We start from the raw sequence: 19,443 nt of genomic DNA, 5'->3' as shown, positions 1-19,443 counted from the left end.
CTCGAAGGTTGCTATTGCGAATTAAGGGTAACCAAAGACTAGCTTATAGGCACCACGGACGAAAGGCGAGGGTGAAGAGGAAGGTCAAGGGAAGCAGAAGAGCAAACAAGCACGTCATTGGAGCTCGAAAACCTGGTGAAGTGAGACAATCGTGACCATTTTAGTGTGTAGCTCGGTGGATAGACACGTAACGCGCACCCCCGCGTCGCATCCTCTCTTATCTGGGTCGACCCATTTTAGTCATCGGTAGAACTGTTTAAGGACACTTCCCTTCCGGTTTTGACAAGGTTCTATATAGATCGGGTAATTTTTTACTCTTGTGTTTTTATATTTTGTTTTTTCTTGTTTCATTTGTGGTTTTCCTTTTTTCCATATGGGAACAATTTCAAAATTTGTGAATATTTATTGAAATTTGAAATATTGTTTTAAATACGGGAACAATTTTAAAATTCACGAATATCGTTTGAAATCCAGGAACATTTTTCCAATTCACAAACATTTATAATTTTAACATTTATTGAAATCTAGGACCATTTTCAAATTTGTGAACATTTAAAAAATGGAGGAATAAAATTTTCAGATTTGTGAATAATTTTTAAAACCCTTAGAACATTTTTTAGATTCATGGAAATGCGGGATCATTTTTCAAATTCTTGAACATTTGTAAAAACCTGATTTTTTTCAAATTCATGTACAATTTTGTTAAACCCGGGTATATTTTTAAAATTTATGTACAATTTTTAAATTTTCTGAAATTTTTAAAATTTGTGAAGTTTTTTAAAATATATAAAAAAATCGAGTTTGTGAACATTTTTGCAATTCAAATGATTTTTACCAAATTCATAAAACATTTTTTTGTAATTCAAACATCCAAACATTTGGGATCGATTGTTTTGTAAATCCCAAACGATTTTTAATGATGTACGTACGAAAACAAAAAGAGAGAAGAAAAACGGAAAAATGAAAAGAAAAAAGGGGCGCCCGCTCTGGGCCGCCCAAAGTGCGCTCGGGAGGCGGAGGGAGTCGCAGACCACTTCGGCGTTTCCTCCGCTAAATTGGAACCCTAGACACGGCACGGCCGCGGCGGCCGGCGGCGCGGCGGCGGAGGCATCCGGCGTGCTGCCTTCGTTCCGTGCCCCTCTGGCCTCCGCGCTCCGTCCCGGCGGCAGCGTCCAAGGCCGCAGCGGGCGGGCGGCGCCGCCTTTCTCCGTTCTCCGGCCCTCCGTAGGTCCGCTTTGCCCCCTGTCCGCTAGATTCTTACTGCGTATTTGAAATTCGAGACCGGTTTGCTGTGGATTCATCAAGTATCGAAACATGCTTCCTCCGTGAGTAATGACGACTAGCTTCTTTCATTCGCTAAGAAATAGTAATACTGGTTAATTTTCAGTTGGAACCTACTCCCTCCGTTCCTAAATATAAGTCTTTGGAAAGATTCCACTATGGACCACATACGGAGCAAAATGAGTGAATCTATACTCTAAAATGCATCTAGATTCATCCGTATGTGGTTAATACTGAAATCTCTACAAAGACTTATATTTAGGAACGGAGGGAGTAGTACGCACTATAGTATTTAGTACACGGATTTACGTTAGTACGTCTCGATCATGCTTAGAGTGAATGTTGGAACTGAACACGTGTTGCTCCTGAATAATTTGAGTGCAAGTCCACATCTAGGTTAAGAAAAGAGGGCCGGTTATGGTATGGGGTAAATTGACTCTATCCTCAACTAGAATTGCATTTGATCATTTGGCCACGCTGACGGCATCTCAATTATATACCCTAAATTGTTTGTCCAATCGGCACAAGTTTAATCACCTCTTCCTCAAATGATGGCACATGTATTCAACAAAAGAAGCCCCTTTCCATCTTGCAGCCTGGTACATGTTTACTCTTCAAGATCACAAATTAGCTAGGTCTTGTAACACATGTCAAATGATAATCATAGCAACGCATAGAAACATACTGTCCGCACTTCTCCCTAAATTCCCATCTCTTGGTTGTTGGTTATTTGTTGTTTTGCTAGGAACAAGCTACTACTCAGTGCACAATTTGATTTTTTGCGTGTATTGTATTTTTACTTTTTTAGTGACATGTGGTAGACTGCACGCTAATTTAGGCTCCCTGTCTTCCGGAAATGCTAGGACAGTTTAATATGGATTCTGAAGCAATGAGTACCTGTAAAAAGGCCAGGGCGGAAGCTGCATCAGTTGTGAGTACAGACAGACTTAGCAATCTACCTCCAGAGATAAAGGGCGACATCCTCTCACGTTTGAATGTCGAAGAAGCGGTTAGGACTAGTACCTTATCAAGTACTTGGAGGGATGCATGGACTGACATGCCAGTAATATCTCTGTGCGATGGAAATCTTGCAAGAACCAAGTTCGTTACGTTAGTCGATATGGTGCTATTACTTCACAAGGGAACAATAGAGGAGTTTGATATTTCAGGTAACAAAAATTACCATGATGAGTTCGGTAGGTGGATGATCATGCTGTCAAGGAAATCACCAAAATCAGTTATAATCAAGTTGAACTCGGGGCCAAGGTATAAGATTCCCTCGTGCCTCTTTTCTATTGGTGATCTGGAGTATCTGCACCTAGAAAACTGCATCATCAGCTTGCCTCGGGCATTCCAAGGTTTCAAGAGCCTAACTGACCTCACCCTGAAACTCTTCTCCTCCACAGACAAGGATATCCAAAATTTGATCTCGTTCTGCCCCGCACTGACTGATTTGATATTAGATTCTTTTGAGGGCATCAACCGTCTAAACATCAAGGCTCCTAAACTGGATTATCTTTATGTTGAAGGGGATTTTGAGGACATTAAGTTGGACGCACCTAATCTGGAGGTGGCCTTTCTCTCTCTTGATAAAGCGTATCAATCTGTTCCAATTGCGCATGACAAGGAAAGCTATGTCAAGCAGTCATTGGGTAGCCTAAGTGTCATTGAAACACTTACAATTAATGGTTTTTTCCTAAAGGTGAGCTATTATTATCTCCAGCATTACTATGGCCTTCTTCTGCCTCTGACTAATCTGTGTTGCCATCTATTATTATTATTATTATTATTATGATTATTATTTTATTGTTGCAGTATCTATCAAAAGGATGCATACATACGAAGCTCCCTGCCGTGTTTACTCACCTGGAGAGTGTTCGTATTATGATATGCTTGTGGGATCAGAGGCAAGTCTTGACTGCATGTTCATTGTTTCAGAACGCCCCTAACTTAAAGAAGCTTGAGATGTGGGTAAGTATGCCTCCAGTAAACTCTCCCCCCTTGTTCGATCACCTGATCCATGTTCGTTCGTTGTGTTTATGGCTAACGAGTTGTGAAAAAAAATGCAGAGTTTTCCTTGGAGCATCCTTGGTCGGGATGAGGATCAGGTGGGCATTCAAGGACTTAACCTGCAATTGCAAATGGACCATCTCGTAATGGCTAGTGTGAACCATTTCGGGGGTCTGGACTGCGAAGTTGATTTCGTGGCAAAGCTACTAAGCTGGGCACCAGCTTTAGAAGAACTGAAGATAGACTGGAAGGGTGAAATGGAATGTAGCATGGTTCTTGCCAAGCTATTAGCTCTGCCGAGGGCGTCTACCAGGGCCAAGGTCATTGTCACATTTTGATAAGCATGCTCCCGCAACCGTTTGCGGATGTAATTTGCTGCTGGGTAGAACTATCTTGGCTTTGTTTATGTGAGTGTACCATCTAGGACTAGCATGTAGTGCATTTTGTCGAGGAAATTCGGTGGGAATACTTGATGTGGTATCAGCAAGCGTTCTCGATATGAAACACTCCATTCCATTCTGCAACCCACGCACACAAGCTGCCACTGCTGTTCCTCAGAGCGAAACTCTCTTAAAAAAATGCAATCCCGCATTCCCGCACGCCCCATGCCCCCACGCCCCTGTTCTCTGCCCAACCGACGCCGCCGCGCCTGCCCTCGCCGCCCCGCCCCGCGACTGCCCTCGCCGCCCCGCGCCTGACCCCGCCGCCGCGCCTGCCCTCGCGGGCGCTCGACGCCGCTCGGCCCCTTCACGGCCCCGACACCCTCCGCTTTTCTGGGGCTGACATGCCGCCGTGAGCAGAGCCTGCAGCACGCCCCCGGCTGACGCCGGCGGCCGAGCAGCACCTCCGCCACAGGGGGGACGGGCCGATGTGCCGCCGACCCGCCGCCGCTTTTCCTCTGCTCACCGGGGACCGGGGGCACCATCATCCGCGACCCCCGTGGCCGTCCCTCCGTGCGGCTATGCGCCGCCGACTCCCCGCCGATGTTCTTTTTGCACGCCAGGGACCGGGGGCGCCATCCTCCGCGACAGAAGTCGCCGTCGTTCTTTCATTCAGCCACAGACAGAAAGGTCGTGTTGTTGTTCCTCTACGCGATGATGATGCACACAACCGTGGCAGCGCGGCGTGTGAGCACATAGGGGAGTGCGGTGGTAGAGGATGCACCATGTAGTGTGTGGATGCCCACCAGGCCACCACATGTTCGACGGATTCCCCTGGTTGATCTCTCTATTCTTAGCCCTCTCCGTTTCAGTTTCATTACTCCATACCTCCCTTCGTCCATATATATGATGCTAACTTGTTTCATTTTTTGCTATATTTCACATCAACCTTTGTTCAAATCCTACCCAGGTTGAACTACTGAAAGGGGGCACACAAATCTGCAGAGGCAGCAACTAAAGGAATCAGTTCGGTGTTCTCATCTGTTGGAAGACTACCGTTGCTGGCTCAACTAGAGGACCGAGTCCCACGTAGTTCATGCACCGGACGTGCCCTCCTTTTCTGTTACACGATGTGCATGACCTCCTGTATAGCTGGGTTGTTACCAGCCCCTGTACCTGTATATTAACCCCTTCGTGGGCATCAATGAGAATCACCAGTGTATTCATTCTCCATCTTGGTAATCAGAGCTCTCTTTCCTGTCCCTGTCTCTCATGGACACTGGCGACGGCTCCGGCGGCCTTTCGAGCGGCGACCTGACGGGCTCCACCCCTCCCCCTCCCGCTCCTGTGCTCCCCTCCTCTGACCTCTCCACCCCCGTCCTCACGGCTCCGCCAGCAACCGCCCCTAGCACCATGAGCCTGGTGACCCTGCCGTCGCCTCCCACCCTCCCTGACATAGCGTCGTCCTCTGCCACCACCACCCCCTCCATCCACACCCTCAACAACATCCACAACCTCATCCCCTTCAAGCTGGATGTCCAAACCGGCAGCTATTCGAAGTGGCGTGAACTCTGGCGCTGCGTCCTCCTCATGTACTCCGTCGAGAGCCATGTCGACCACTACTCCGACCCACTGCTCCAAACTCCGGCGTGGCGCCACACCGATCTGACGCTCCTGCTCCTGCTCTACTCCACCATCGCCGACGGCCTGTACGTGGTTATCCGCGGTGCCGGCAACACCGCGCATCGCGTCTAGAGCCAACTTCACGAATTCTTCCTCGCCAACCAACCTGCCCAGGCCGTGCACCTCAGCGCGGCAAGGCTCCCATGGAGCGCGGCAACAGCAGCGCCAGTGACCGCGGCCGCGGGCACAACGGTGGACGCGGGCGTGGCCGCGGGCGCGGGCGCGGCTACAACGGCGGGCGCGGTCCGCCTGCTCTCCCGGCGGCTCCACTCCGTGGATGGGCTACTTCGCGCCGTGGGGGACGCCCTTCCCGCCGCCGCGCGCTCCCTGGGTTCCCCCCAACGCAGCCGGGGTTCTCGGGCCTCGCCCCGGTGCTGCCCAGCATGCCTACCCCGCGCTGTACGCTGGACCCAACGCGCCACCCCAACCCTCTTGGGATCAGGCGGCGCTCTACTCCGCCATGAACCAGCTGTCTCTCCAGCAGCCCGGCAACGGCGACGGTGACTGGATCTTTGATTCCGGTGCCTCCTCGCACGTCACTGGTAATGCAGGTAACCTCGCCACTTCTCGTCCTGTCTCAAAACAGCATGCTCCCATCATCGTTGGCGACGACACTCGTCTGCCTGTAGTTGCCACCGGCACCGCCTCCATCCCCACATCCTCTCGCCCCTTGCTGCTTCATAATGTTCTCGTGACACCCGATATTGTTCAAAACCTACTCTCTGTCTGTCAACTATCCACTGATAATAATGTATCTGTTGAGTTTGACCCCCTCGGTTTTTCTGTGAAGGATCTAGCCACCAGGACCCCCCTCATGAGGCGCACTAGTTTCGGTCCCCTCTACAGAAGCGGGGCATCCATCTCTTCGGCGTTCTACACCAACTCCGGCGACCTGTGGCATCGCCGTTTGGGGCACCCCGGCAGTGCCTCTCTTTCCCGTTTATCACAACATTTTCTTCCAGATTGTAATAAACTCCCTGCCGCCTCTGGATCATGTGAGGCGTGCCAATTAGGGAAGCAGCCGCGCCTGCCTTTTTCTTCTTCTACCTCTGTCACTAGTTTTCCTTTTCAGCTTGTACACTGTGATCTTTGGACGTCTCCCGTCCCTAGTTGCTCTGGCTACAAATATTACTTAATAATAATGGATGATTTTTCCCACTTCGCATGGACTTTTCCCCTCCGTGCCAAATCCGAGGCTACTGACGTTCTCAAACGTTTCTTTGGCTTCGTGCTCACACAATTCCATGTCTACATCCAGAGCGTCCAGTGCGATAACGGCGGCGAGTTTCTTAACATCTCTCTCCGCTCCTCTCTAAGTGAACATGGCACTGCCCTACGCCTCTCCTGCCCGCACACATCACCACAAAACGGGAAAGCTGAGCGAGCCATCCGCTCCACAAACGACATACTTCGCACACTCCTTGTCCAAGCCAGCATGCCCCCCAAATTTTGGGTAGAAGCCCTTCACACTGCCACATACCTCCTCAATATACGACCCTCCCGAGCCATCCACCACAACACCCCCTACTTCATGCTTTACGGTGCTCATCCCAACTACGACCACATTCGCACGTTTGGCTGTTTGTGCTATCCCAACCTCTATGCCACCACTCCCCATAAACTTTCCGCCCGCTCCACACCCTGCGTTCTTCTTGTTGGGAATCGTAGCATAATTTAAAATTTTCCTACGCTCACCAAGATGCATCTATGGAGTCTACTAGCAACGAGGGGAAAGGAGTGCATCTACATACCCTTGTAGATCGCGAGCGGAAGCGTTCCAATGAACGTGGATGACGGAGTCGTACTCGCCGTGATCCAAATCACCGATGACCGAGTGCCGAACGGACGGCACCTCCGCGTTCAACACACGTACGGTGCAGCGACGTCTCCTCCTTCTTGATCCAGCAAGGGGGAAGGAGAGGTTGATGGAGATCCAGCAGCACGACGGCGTGGTGGTGGATGTAGCGGGTCTCCGGCAGGGCTTCGCCAAGCTTCTGCGAGAGAGAGAGAGGTGTTGCAGGGGAGGAGGGAGGCGCCCAAGGCTGTAGGTTGCTGCCCTCCCTCCCCCCCCCTTTATATAGGCCCCCTGGGGGGGCGCCGGCCCAGGGAGATGGGATCTCCAAGGGGGGCGGCGGCCAAAGGGGGGGAAGGGGTGCCTTGCCCCCCAAGGCAAGGGGGAAGCTCCCCCCCCCCTTAGGGTTCCCAACCCTAGGCGCATGGGGGGAGGCCCAAGGGGGGCGCCCCAGCCCACTAAGGGCTGGTTCCCTTCCACTTTCAGCCCATGGGGCCCTCCGGGATAGGTGGCCCCACCCGATGGACCCCCGGGACCCTTCCGGTGGTCCCGGTACAATACCGGTAACCCCCGAAACTTTCCCGGTGGCCGAAACTGGACTTCCTATATATAATTCTTCACCTGCGGACCATTCCGGAACCTCTCGTGACGTCCGGGATCTCATCCGGGACTCCGAACAACTTTCGGGTTTTCGCATACATATATCTCTACAACCCTAGCGTTACCGAACCTTAAGTGTGTAGACCCTACGGGTTCGGGAGACATGCAGACATGACCGAGACGCCTCTCCGGTCAATAACCAACAGCGGGATATGGATACCCATGTTGGCTCCCACATGTTCCACGATGATCTCATCGGATGAACCACGGTGTCGAGGATTCAATCAATCCGTATGCAATTCCCTTTGTCAATCGGTATGTTACTTGCCCGAGATTCGATCATCGGTATCCCAATACCTTGTTCAATCTCGTTACCGTAAGTCTCTTTACTCGTACCGCAATGCATGATCCCGTGACTAACGCCTTAGTCACATTGAGCTCATTATGATGATGCATTACCGAGTGGGCCCAGAGATACCTCTCCGTCACACAGAGTGACAAATCCCAGTCTCGATCCGTGCCAACCCAACAGACACTTTCGGAGATACCCGTAGTGCACCTTTATAGTCACCCAGTTACGTTGTGACGTTTGGCACACCCAAAGCACTCCTACGGTATCCGGGAGTTGCACGATCTCATGGTCTAAGGAAAAGATACTTGACATTGGAAAAGCTCTAGCAAACGAAACTACACGATCTTTTATGCTATGCTTAGGATTGGGTCTTGTCCATCACATCATTCTCCTAATGATGTGATCCCGTTATCAATGACATCCAATGCCCATAGTCAGGAAACCATGACTATCTATTGATCAACGAGCTAGTCAACTAGAGGCTTACTAGGGACACATTGTAGTCTATGTATTCACACATGTAGTACGATTTCCGGACAATACAATTATAGCATGAACAATAGACAATTACCATGAACAAAGAAATATAATAATAACCATTTATTATTGCCTCTAGGGCATATTTCCAACAGTCTCCCACTTGCACTAGAGTCAATAATCTAGTTACATTGTGATGAATCGAACACCCATTGCGTCCTGGTGTTGATCATGTTTTGCCCTAGGGAGAGGTTTAGTCAACGGATCTGCTACATTCAGGTCCGTATGTACTTTACAAATATCTATGTCTCCATTTTGAACACTTTCACGAATGGAGTTGAAGCGACGCTTGATATGCCTGGTCTTTCTGTGAAACCTGGGCTCCTTCGCAAGGGCAATAGCTCCAGTGTTGTCACAGAAGAGAGTCATCGGGCCCGACGCATTGGGAATCACCCCTAGGTCGGTAATGAACTCCTTCATCCAGACTGCTTCCTGTGCTGCCTCCGAGGCTGCCATGTACTCCGCTTCACATGTAGATCCCGCCACGACGCTTTGCTTGCAACTGCACCAGCTTACTGCTCCTCCATTCAAAATATACACGTATCCGGTCTGTGACTTCGAGTCATCCAGATCTGTGTCGAAGCTAGCGTCGACGTAACCCTTTACGACGAGCTCTTCGTCACCTCCATAAATGAGAAACATATCCTTAGTCCTCTTCAGGTACTTCAGGATATTCTTGACCGCTGTCCAGTGTTCCTTGCCGGGATTACTTTGGTACCTTCCTACCAAACTTACGGCAAGGTTTACATCAGGTCTGGTACACAGCATGGCATACATAATAGACCCTATGGCCGAGGCATAGGGGATGACACTCATCTCTTCTATATCTTCTGCCGTGGTCGGGCATTGAGCCGTGCTCAATTGCACACCTTGCAATACAGGCAAGAACCCCTTCTTGGACTGATCCTTACTGAACTTCTTCAATATCTTGTCAAGGTATGTACTCTGTGAAAGACCAATGAGGCGTCTTGATCTATCTCTATAGATCTTGATGCCTAATATATAAGCAGCTTCTCCAAGGTCCTTCATTGAAAAACACTTATTCAAATAGGCCTTAATACTTTCCAAGAATTCTATATCATTTCCCATCAATAGTATGTCATCCACATATAATATGAGAAATGCTACAGAGCTCCCACTCACTTTCTTGTAAACACAGGCTTCTCCATAAGTCTGTGTAAACCCAAACGCTTTGATCATCTCATCAAAGCGAATGTTCCAACTCCGAGATGCTTGCACCAGCCCATAGATTGAGTTAGCATTCTTAGGATCGACAAAACCTTCCGGCTGCATCATATACAACTCTTCCTTAAGGAAGCCGTTAAGGAATGCCGTTTTGACGTCCATCTGCCATATCTCATAATCATAGTATGCGGCAATTGCTAACATGATTCGGACGGACTTCAGCTTCGCTACGGGTGAGAAAGTCTCATCGTAGTCAACCCCTTGAACTTGTCGATAACCCTTAGCGACAAGTCGAGCTTTGTAGATGGTCACATTACCATCTGCGTCCGTCTTCTTCTTAAAGATCCATTTGTTTTCTATGGCTCGCCGCTCATCGGGCAAGTCAGTCAAAGTCCACACTTTGTTTTCATACATGGATTCTATCTCGGATTTCATGGCTTCTAGCCATTTGTCGGAATCCGGGCCCGCCATCGCTTCTTCATAGTTCGAAGGTTCACCGTTGTCTAACAACATGATTTCCAGGACAGGGTTGCCGTACCACTCTGGTGCGGAACGTGTCCTTGTGGACCTACGAAGTTCAGTAACCTGATCCGAAGCTTCATGATCATCATCATTAACTTCCTCCCCAGTCGGTGTAGGCACCACAGGAACATTTTCCCGCGCTGCGCTACTTTCCGGTTCGGAAGGGGTGACTATCACCTCATCAAGTTCCACATTCCTCCCACTCAATTCTTTCGAGAGAAACTCCTTCTCCAGAAAGGACCCGTTCTTGGCAACGAAGATCTTGCCTTCGGATCTGAGGTAGAAGGTATACCCAATAGTTTCCTTAGGGTATCCTATGAAGACGCATTTTTCCGACTTGGGTTCGAGGTTTTCAGGTTGAAGTTTCTTGACATAAGCATCGCATCCCCAAACTTTTAGAAACGACAGCTTAGGTTTCTTCCCAAACCATAATTCATACGGTGTCGTCTCAACGGATTTTGACGGAGCCCTATTTAAAGTGAATGCGGCAGTCTCTAAAGCATAGCCCCAAAATGAGAGCGGTAAATCGGTAAGAGACATCATAGATCGCACCATATCCAATAGAGTGCGATTACGACGTTCGGACACACCATTTCTCTGAGGTGTTCCAGGCGGCGTGAGTTGTGAAACTATTCCACATTTCCTTAAGTGTGCACCAAACTCGTGACTTAAATATTCTCCCACGATCTGATCGTAAGAATTTTATTCTCCTGTCACGTTGATTCTCAACTTCACTCTGAAATTCCTTGAACTTTTCAAAGGTTTCAGACTTGTGTTTCATTAGGTAGACATACCCATATCTACTTAAGTCATCAGTGAGAGTGAGAACATAACGATATCCTCCGCGAGCCTCAACACTCATTGGACCACACACATCGGTATGTATGATTTCCAATAAGTTGGTTGCTCGCTCCATTGTTCCGGAGAACGGAGTCTTGGTCATCTTACCCATGAGGCATGGTTCGCACGTGTCAAATGATTCGTAATCAAGAGACTCCAAAAGTCCATCTGCATGGAGCTTCTTCATGCGCTTGACACCAATGTGACCAAGGCGGCAGTGCCACAAGTATGTGGGACTATCGTTATCAACTTTACACCTTTTGGTATTCACACTATGAACATGTGTAACATCACGTTCGAGATTCATCAAAAATAAACCATTGACCAGCGGGGCATGACCATAAAACATATCTCTCAAATAAATAGAACAACCATTATTCTCGGATTTAAATGAGTAGCCATCTCGAATTAAACGAGATCCAGATACAATGTTCATGCTCAAAGCTGGCACTAAATAACAATTATTGAGGTTTAAAACTAATCCCGTGGGTAGATGCAGAGGTAGCGTGCCGACGGCGATCACATCGACCTTGGAACCATTCCCGACGCGCATCGTCACCTCGTCCTTTGCCAGTCTCCGTTTATTCCGTAGTTCCTGCTTTGAGTTACAAATATGAGCAACCGCACCGGTATCAAATACCCAGGAGCTACTACGAGTACTGGTAAGGTACACATCAATTACTTGTATATCACATATACCTTGGGTGTTGCCGGCCTTCTTCTTGTCCGCTAAATATTTGGGGCAGTTCCGCTTCCAGTGACCACTTCCCTTGCAATAAAAGCACTCAGTCCCGGGCTTGGGTCCATTCTTTGACTTCTTCCAAGTAACTGGCTTACCGGGCGCGGCAACTCCCTTGCCGTCCTTCTTGAAGTTCTTCTTACCCTTGCCCTTCTTGAACTTAGTGGTTTTATTCACCATCAACACTTGATGTTCTTTTCTGATCTCCCCTTCCGCTGATTTCAGCATTGAATATACCTCGGGAATGGTCTTTTCCATCCCCTGCATATTGTAGTTCATCACAAAGCTCTTATAGCTTGGTGGAAGCGACTGGAGGATTCTGTCAATGACCGCGTCATCTGGGAGATTAACTCCCAGCTGAGACACGCGGTTGTGCAACCCAGACATTCTGAGTATGTGCTCACTAACAGAACTGTTCTCCTCCATTTTACAGCTGAAGAACTTGTCGAAGACATCATATCTCTCGACCCGGGCATGAGCTTGAAAAACTAGTTTCAGCTCCTCGAACATCTCATATGCTCCATGTTTCTCAAAACACTTTTGGAGACCCGGTTCTAAGCTGTAAAGCATGCCGCACTGAACGAGGGAGTAATCATCAGCACGTGATTGCCAAGCGTTCATAACGTCTTGGTTCTGTGGGATTGGTGCATCACCTAGCGGTGCTTCTAAGACATAATCTTTCTTGGCTACTATGAGGATGAGCCTCAGGTTCCGGACCCAGTCCGTATAGTTGCTGCCATCATCTTTCAGCTTGGTTTTCTCTAGGGACGCGTTGAAATTGAGGACAACGTTGGCCATTTGATCTACAAGACATAGTGTAAAGATTTTAGACTAAGTTCATGATAATTGAGTTCATCTAATCAAATTATTTAATGAACTCCCACTCAGATAGACATCCCTCTCGTCATCTAAGTGAAACATGATCCGAGTTTAACTAGGCCGTGTCCGATCATCACGTGAGACGGACTAGTCAAGATCGGTGAACATCTCCATGTTGATCGTATCTTCTATACGACTCATGCTCGACCTTTCGGTCCTCCGTGTTCCGAGGCCATGTCTGTACATGCTAGGCTCGTCAAGTCAACCTAAGTGTATTGCGTGTGTTCCGAGGCCATGTCTGTACATGCTAGGCTCGTCAACACCCGTTGTATTCGAACGTTAGAATCTATCACACCCGATCATCACGTGGTGCTTCGAAACAACGAACCTTCGCAACGGTACACAGTTAGGGTGAACACTTTCTTGAAATTATTATAAGGGATCATCCTACTTGCTACCGTCGTTCTAAGCAAATAAGATGCAAAAACATGATAAACATCACATGCAATCAAATAGTGACATGATATGGCCAATATCATCATGCTCCTTTGATCTCCATCTTTGGGGCAGCATGATCATCTTCGTCACCGGCATGACACCATGATCTCCATCATCATGATCTCCATCATTGTGTCTTCATGAAGTCGTCACGCCAACGATTACTTCTACTTCTATGGCTAACGTGTTTAGCAACAAAGTAAAGTAATTTACATGGCGTTATTCAATGACACGCAGGTCATGCAAAATAATAAAGACAACTCCTATGGCTCCTGCCGGTTGTCATACTCATCGACATGCAAGTCGTGATTCCTATTACAAGAATATGATCAATCTCATATATCACATATATCATTCATCACATCTTCTGGCCATATCACATCACATAGCACTTGCTGCAAAAACAAGTTAGACGTCTTCTAATTGTTGTTGCAAGTTTTTACGTGGTTTGTAGGTTTCTAGCAAGAACGTTTCTTACCTACGTATGACCACAACGTGATTTGGCAATTTCTATTTACCCTTCATAAGGACCCTTTTCATCGAATCCGTTCCGACTAAAGTAGGAGAGACAGACACCCGCTAGCCACCTTATGCAACTAGTGCATGTCAGTCGGTGGAACCTGTCTCACGTAAGTGTACGTGTAAGGTCGGTCCGGGCCGCTTCATCCTACAATGCCGCCGAAACAAGAAAAGACTAGTAGCGGCAAGAAGAATTGGCAAACTCAACGCCCACAACTGCTTTGTGTTCTACTCGTGCATAGTAACTACGCATAGGCCTGGCTCTGATACCACTGTTGGGAATCGTAGCATAATTTAAAATTTTCCTACGCTCACCAAGATGCATCTATGGAGTCTACTAGCAACGAGGGGAAAGGAGTGCATCTACATACCCTTGTAGATCGCGAGCGGAAGCGTTCCAATGAACGTGGATGACGGAGTCGTACTCGCCGTGATCCAAATCACCGATGACCGAGTGCCGAACGGACGGCACCTCCGCGTTCAACACACGTACGGTGCAGCGACGTCTCCTCCTTCTTGATCCAGCAAGGGGGAAGGAGAGGTTGATGGAGATCCAGCAGCACGACGGCGTGGTGGTGGATGTAGCGGGTCTCCGGCAGGGCTTCGCCAAGCTTCTGCGAGAGAGAGAGAGGTGTTGCAGGGGAGGAGGGAGGCGCCCAAGGCTGTAGGTTGCTGCCCTCCCTCCTCCCCTTTATATAGGCCCCTGGGGGGGGGCGCCGGCCCAGGGAGATGGGATCTCCAAGGGGGGCGGCGGCCAAAGGGGGGGAAGGGGTGCCTTGCCCCCCAAGGCAAGGGGGAAGCTCCCCCCTTAGGGTTCCCAACCCTAGGCGCATGGGGGGAGGCCCAAGGGGGGCGCCCCAGCCCACTAAGGGCTGGTTCCCTTCCACTTTCAGCCCATGGGGCCCTCCGGGATAGGTGGCCCCACCCGATGGACCCCCGGGACCCTTCCGGTGGTCCCGGTACAATACCGGTAACCCCCGAAACTTTCCCGGTGGCCGAAACTGGACTTCCTATATATAATTCTTCACCTGCGGACCATTCCGGAACCTCTCGTGACGTCCGGGATCTCATCCGGGACTCCGAACAACTTTCGGGTTTCCGCATACATATATCTCTACAACCCTAGCGTTACCGAACCTTAAGTGTGTAGACCCTACGGGTTCGGGAGACATGCAGACATGACCGAGACGCCTCTCCGGTCAATAACCAACAGCGGGATCTGGATACCCATGTTGGCTCCCACATGTTCCACGATGATCTCATCGGATGAACCACGGTGTCGAGGATTCAATCAATCCGTATGCAATTCCCTTTGTCAATCGGTATGTTACTTGCCCGAGATTCGATCGTCGGTATCCCAATACCTTCTTCAATCTCGTTACCGGCAAGTCTCTTTACTCGTACCGCAATGCATGATCCCGTGACTAACGCCTTAGTCACATTGAGCTCATTATGATGATGCATTACCGAGTGGGCCCAGAGATACCTCTCCGACACACGGAGTGACAAATCCCAGTCTCGATCCGTGCCAACCCAACAGACACTTTCGGAGATACCCGTAGTGCACCTTTATAGTCACCCAGTTACGTTGTGACGTTTGGCACACCCAAAGCACTCCTACGGTATCCGGGAGTTGCACGATCTCATGGTCTAAGGAAAAGATACTTGACATTGGAAAAGCTCTAGCAAACGAAACTACACGATCTTTTATGCTATGCTTAGGATTGGGTCTTGTCCATCACATCATTCTCCTAATGATGTGATCCCGTTATCAATGACATCCAATGCCCATAGTCAGGAAACCATGACTATCTGTTGATCAACGAGCTAGTCAACTAGAGGCTTACTAGGGACACATTGTAGTCTATGTATTCACACATGTATTACGATTTCCGGACAATACAATTATAGCATGAACAATAGACAATTACCATGAACAAAGAAATATAATAATAACCATTTATTATTGCCTCTAGGGCATATTTCCAACACTTCTCGGCATACCCCTCGAGCACAAAGGCTATCGGTGCCTCGACATATCCACACGTAAAGTTATCACCTCCCGGCACGTGATTTTCAACGAGCACATTTTTCCCTTCGCCACAGAAAATCCCACTGCCCCCAGCCCCGCATCTCCCTCGGGATCCCCTCCCACCTACCTGATCCGATCCAACAGGATCCTCCTCGGGATCCTCCGCCCCAGTCGCCCCACCCCCCGCACCCAATCGCGTCGCTCCCAACCACCCCGACCGCTGCGCCCCCATCGCTGCGACCACTCCCGCTGGCCCACCACTCACCCCCACCACTCCGGCCACAAATCCCGGACCCCACCCCTCGGCTGCCAGCTCGCCATGCAGCCAATCGCCTGCGCGCTCGCCATGCAGCCAATCCGAGTCGTCCTCGCCATGCACGTCACCCCTCGCTCTCACCCCGCCTCTGGCTGCCTCCCCACCACCCTCCCTGCCTCCCCACCCTCTCCCTCCACGAGCGGTGCCCGTCCTACCACCCAAAAACAGCCACCCCATGCGCACGCGCTCCAAAGCCGGATTCCTCCAACCAAAATCCCTCTTCACCCTCACAGCCACCACCGATCGCATCTCTCCTCTCCCTTCCTCCTACAAACACGCCCTCAAAGACCCAAACTGGTACAACGCGATGCTTGAGGAGTATACTGCTTTGTTACAGAACGAGACTTGGTCGTTGGTTTCTCCCCCTGCAGGTGTCAACGTGGTGACGGGGAAATGGATCTTTCGCCACAAGCTGAACCCCGACGGATCCCTCGCTCGGTACAAGGCCCGGTGGGTCTTGCGCGGCTTCACTCAACAACACGGCGTCGACTTCGAGGAGACCTTCAGCCCTGTCGTCAAGCCGGCAACCATCCGCGTCGTCCTCAGCCTCGCCGTCTCCGCCTGCTGGGCCATCCATCAGCTGGATGTGAAGAATGCTTTTCTTCACGGCCACCTCGACACCGTCGTCTACAGCCAGCAGTCGTCCGGGTTCGTCGACACTGCGCACCCGTCTCACGTGTGCCGCCTGCATCGCTCACTCTACGGGCTTAAGCAGGCCCCCCGGGCATGGTTTCAGCGCTTCACCACCTACCTCACGCGTCTCGGCTTCGTTGCCTCCAAGAGTGACACCTCCCTCTTCATTCTTCACCGCGACGGCGCCACCGCTTATCTCCTATTATACGTCGACGACATTATCCTCACTGCCAGCTCCGCCTCCCTGCTCCACCACGTCATCTCACAACTCCACAACGAGTTTTCCATGACTGACCTCGGCGAGCTCCATCATTTCCTGGGGATCAATGTCACCCGCAGCTCCCGCGGCTTGTTCCTCTCGCAACACCAATACGCTCTCGAGATACTTGAGCGCGCCCCCATGAGCAATTGCAAGCCCATCGCCACCCCCATCGACACTCGCGCAAAACTTTCCGCCACCGACGGTGCTCCTGTCTCTGACCCGTCCCTCTACCGCTGTTTGGCCGGCACCCTCCAATGTCTCACTCTCACCCGACCCGATATCACTTACGCCGTCCAACAGGTCTGCCTCTTCATGCATGATCCCCGGGAGCCGCACTTCACCGTCCTCAAGCGCATCTTGCGCTACATCCGCGGCACACCGCAGCTCGGCCTTCACCTCCGGCGCTCCTCCGACCACCGCCTCGTCGCATACTCTGACGCCGACTGGGCGGGTTGTCCTGACACCCGCAAGTCCACGTCGGGCTACTGCATCTTCATCGGCGACAATCTCGTCTCTTGGTCCTCCAAGCGGCAACCGACCGTCTCCCGGTCCAGCGCGGAGGCGGAATACAGGGCGGTGGCCAATGCTGTGGCCGAGGCGTGCTGGCTGCGTCAACTTCTGCACGAACTGCGGCGTCCTCCGGATCGGGCAACGATCGTCTACTGCGACAACGTGAGCGCCATGTACCTCTCCACCAACCCCGTGCAGCATCAGCGCACGAAGCACATTGAGATCGACCTTCATTTCGTGCGTGAGCGGGTTGCTTTCGGCGATGTACGAGTCCTTCACGTCCCGTCCGCGTCGCAGTTCGCTGATATCTTCACGAAGGGGCTGCCATCGACCGTCTTCCTCGACTTCCGGTCCAGCCTCAACGTGCTCGAGTTGTGGCTGCGGGGGGCTGTTGGAAGACTACCGTTGCTGGCTCAACTAGAGGACCGAGTCCCACGTAGTTCATGCACCGGACGTGCCCTCCTTTTCTGTTACACGATGTGCATGACCTCCTGTATAGCTGGGTTGTTACCAGCCTCTGTACCTGTATATTAACCCCTTCGTGGGCATCAATGAGAATCACCAGTGTATTCATTCTCCATCTTCATCATCCTCTGTCATTTGGTTTTAGCGGAAGCTCGCACCGGGATCTTCTAAATTTGAATCCATTCGAACACCAAGGATGGTCAGTTCTTGGTTGCTTTCCACAATCTATTCATTCGTACACCAATGATATGGGTAGCTCCTGGTTGCTCTGCATAGTCTATTCATCCGGACACCGAGGATATGGACAATGAAGGTGATTTTCTTGCTGATTTCTTTGGCTTTATGTTTCTACAGATTAATACCAATGCTCTTTTATATATGATGATTGAGTGATTAATGTATCCCCACACACCTTTTTATCTATATTCAAGTTCTCAAGGTTTGAGGTCACCATTACTTTTCTTTTCTGGGAGACTATGATGTGAGAGATTCAAATGCAGAATTAGTGATCGGATAATTAAGTGCTGGAATGGTAATGCTTCTATGCAGAGTAGTTTCCGCAATGGGATTTATACATAGTTCTGATATTTGATCCTTCCGTTCCGACAGAAGCCTTTTTTTTATTTCCTTTGATCCTGCACCATTACTACAACTCCTGCTGCATTTGCATTTACTGTTACACCTTCTATTTCCATTACTACTCAGTACATCCCATAGCATGGGATAGGATATGGGATTAGTTTTCTTGCTACTTACATATGTAATCCAGATGCATGATCGCAGGTCTGTCTATCTTATGAGGAAGTACAGCAAAATGTATTGATTTCCATGTGATATAGTACTAGCCGTCAAGGCTTGTGGCTTACCTTATGGCTCTAAAGTCACCCTTGTTATTTCCTGAGTTGCTACCTCATCATTCTCAGGTGCCAAATATTTTTCTGCTTTCCATTCTGTGACAGTTGATAATATTGTACGCGGATGGGGAGCTATTTTGTTCTATAATGTGGTGTTTGGTAAATCCAAAAAAAATTAATGATGATCATACATCACCAATACATTACATCAAGGCTGGTTATGCATGGAGAATAAGGTTAGTAATGTTAGGAGTTTGAACTATGAGTTGCTAGAACAATCGAATTCAGTAACAATTTCATTGTTCAAACTAGAATGTACTTTAATATTTTTACGTTAATATTTAACAAGTTGATTTTTCTTTGTTGATTTCTAACATATTAGTTTATTGAGCATTAGTACACTATTCTTTAGAAACTACAATGGTTGGAACATGTGAGGACTAAGTTAAAACCTTTAGAGTTTATGTTGGCAACTCTGATATGGTGTTGCTAATACTGTTCGTGAAGAGATAGTTTGGGAATATGCAAAGAAGAATTAAGCGTTGGCATGGCAATGTTTCTGTACATTGTACTTTCTACAACATGATTACATATATTCTCAGTTTGGTTATTTC

General features: G+C 49.4%; 1 protein-coding gene across 5 annotated transcripts; it reads left to right on the top strand.

Moving 5' to 3' along the window:
- Positions 1-964: 964 nt before the first annotated feature.
- On the top strand, positions 965-3,815 carry LOC109747714 (F-box/FBD/LRR-repeat protein At1g13570). 5 transcript variants are annotated; one of them, XM_073511364.1, is made up of 5 exons: positions 976-1,228; positions 2,150-2,639; positions 2,811-2,983; positions 3,097-3,252; positions 3,351-3,815. In XM_073511364.1, exons 2-5 carry the CDS (start codon positions 2,156-2,158, stop codon positions 3,627-3,629), a joined length of 1,092 nt encoding a protein of 363 aa, XP_073367465.1. In that variant the 5' UTR covers positions 976-1,228; positions 2,150-2,155; the 3' UTR covers positions 3,630-3,815. The 5 variants fall into 5 exon arrangements, with proteins under 5 accessions (XP_073367466.1, XP_073367465.1, XP_020162323.1 ...); XM_073511365.1 differs by having other exon boundaries at positions 965-1,224; positions 2,145-2,983; XM_020306734.3 differs by having other exon boundaries at positions 2,150-2,983.
- Positions 3,816-19,443: the final 15,628 nt, after the last annotated feature.

Source organism: Aegilops tauschii, chromosome 3 (assembly GCF_002575655.3).
Source record: "Aegilops tauschii subsp. strangulata cultivar AL8/78 chromosome 3, Aet v6.0, whole genome shotgun sequence".
In the NCBI taxonomy this organism is placed as follows: domain Eukaryota; kingdom Viridiplantae; phylum Streptophyta; class Magnoliopsida; order Poales; family Poaceae; genus Aegilops; species Aegilops tauschii.
Note: the sequence above shows the minus strand (reverse complement) of the source record. Positions and strands in the feature narration are given on the sequence as shown.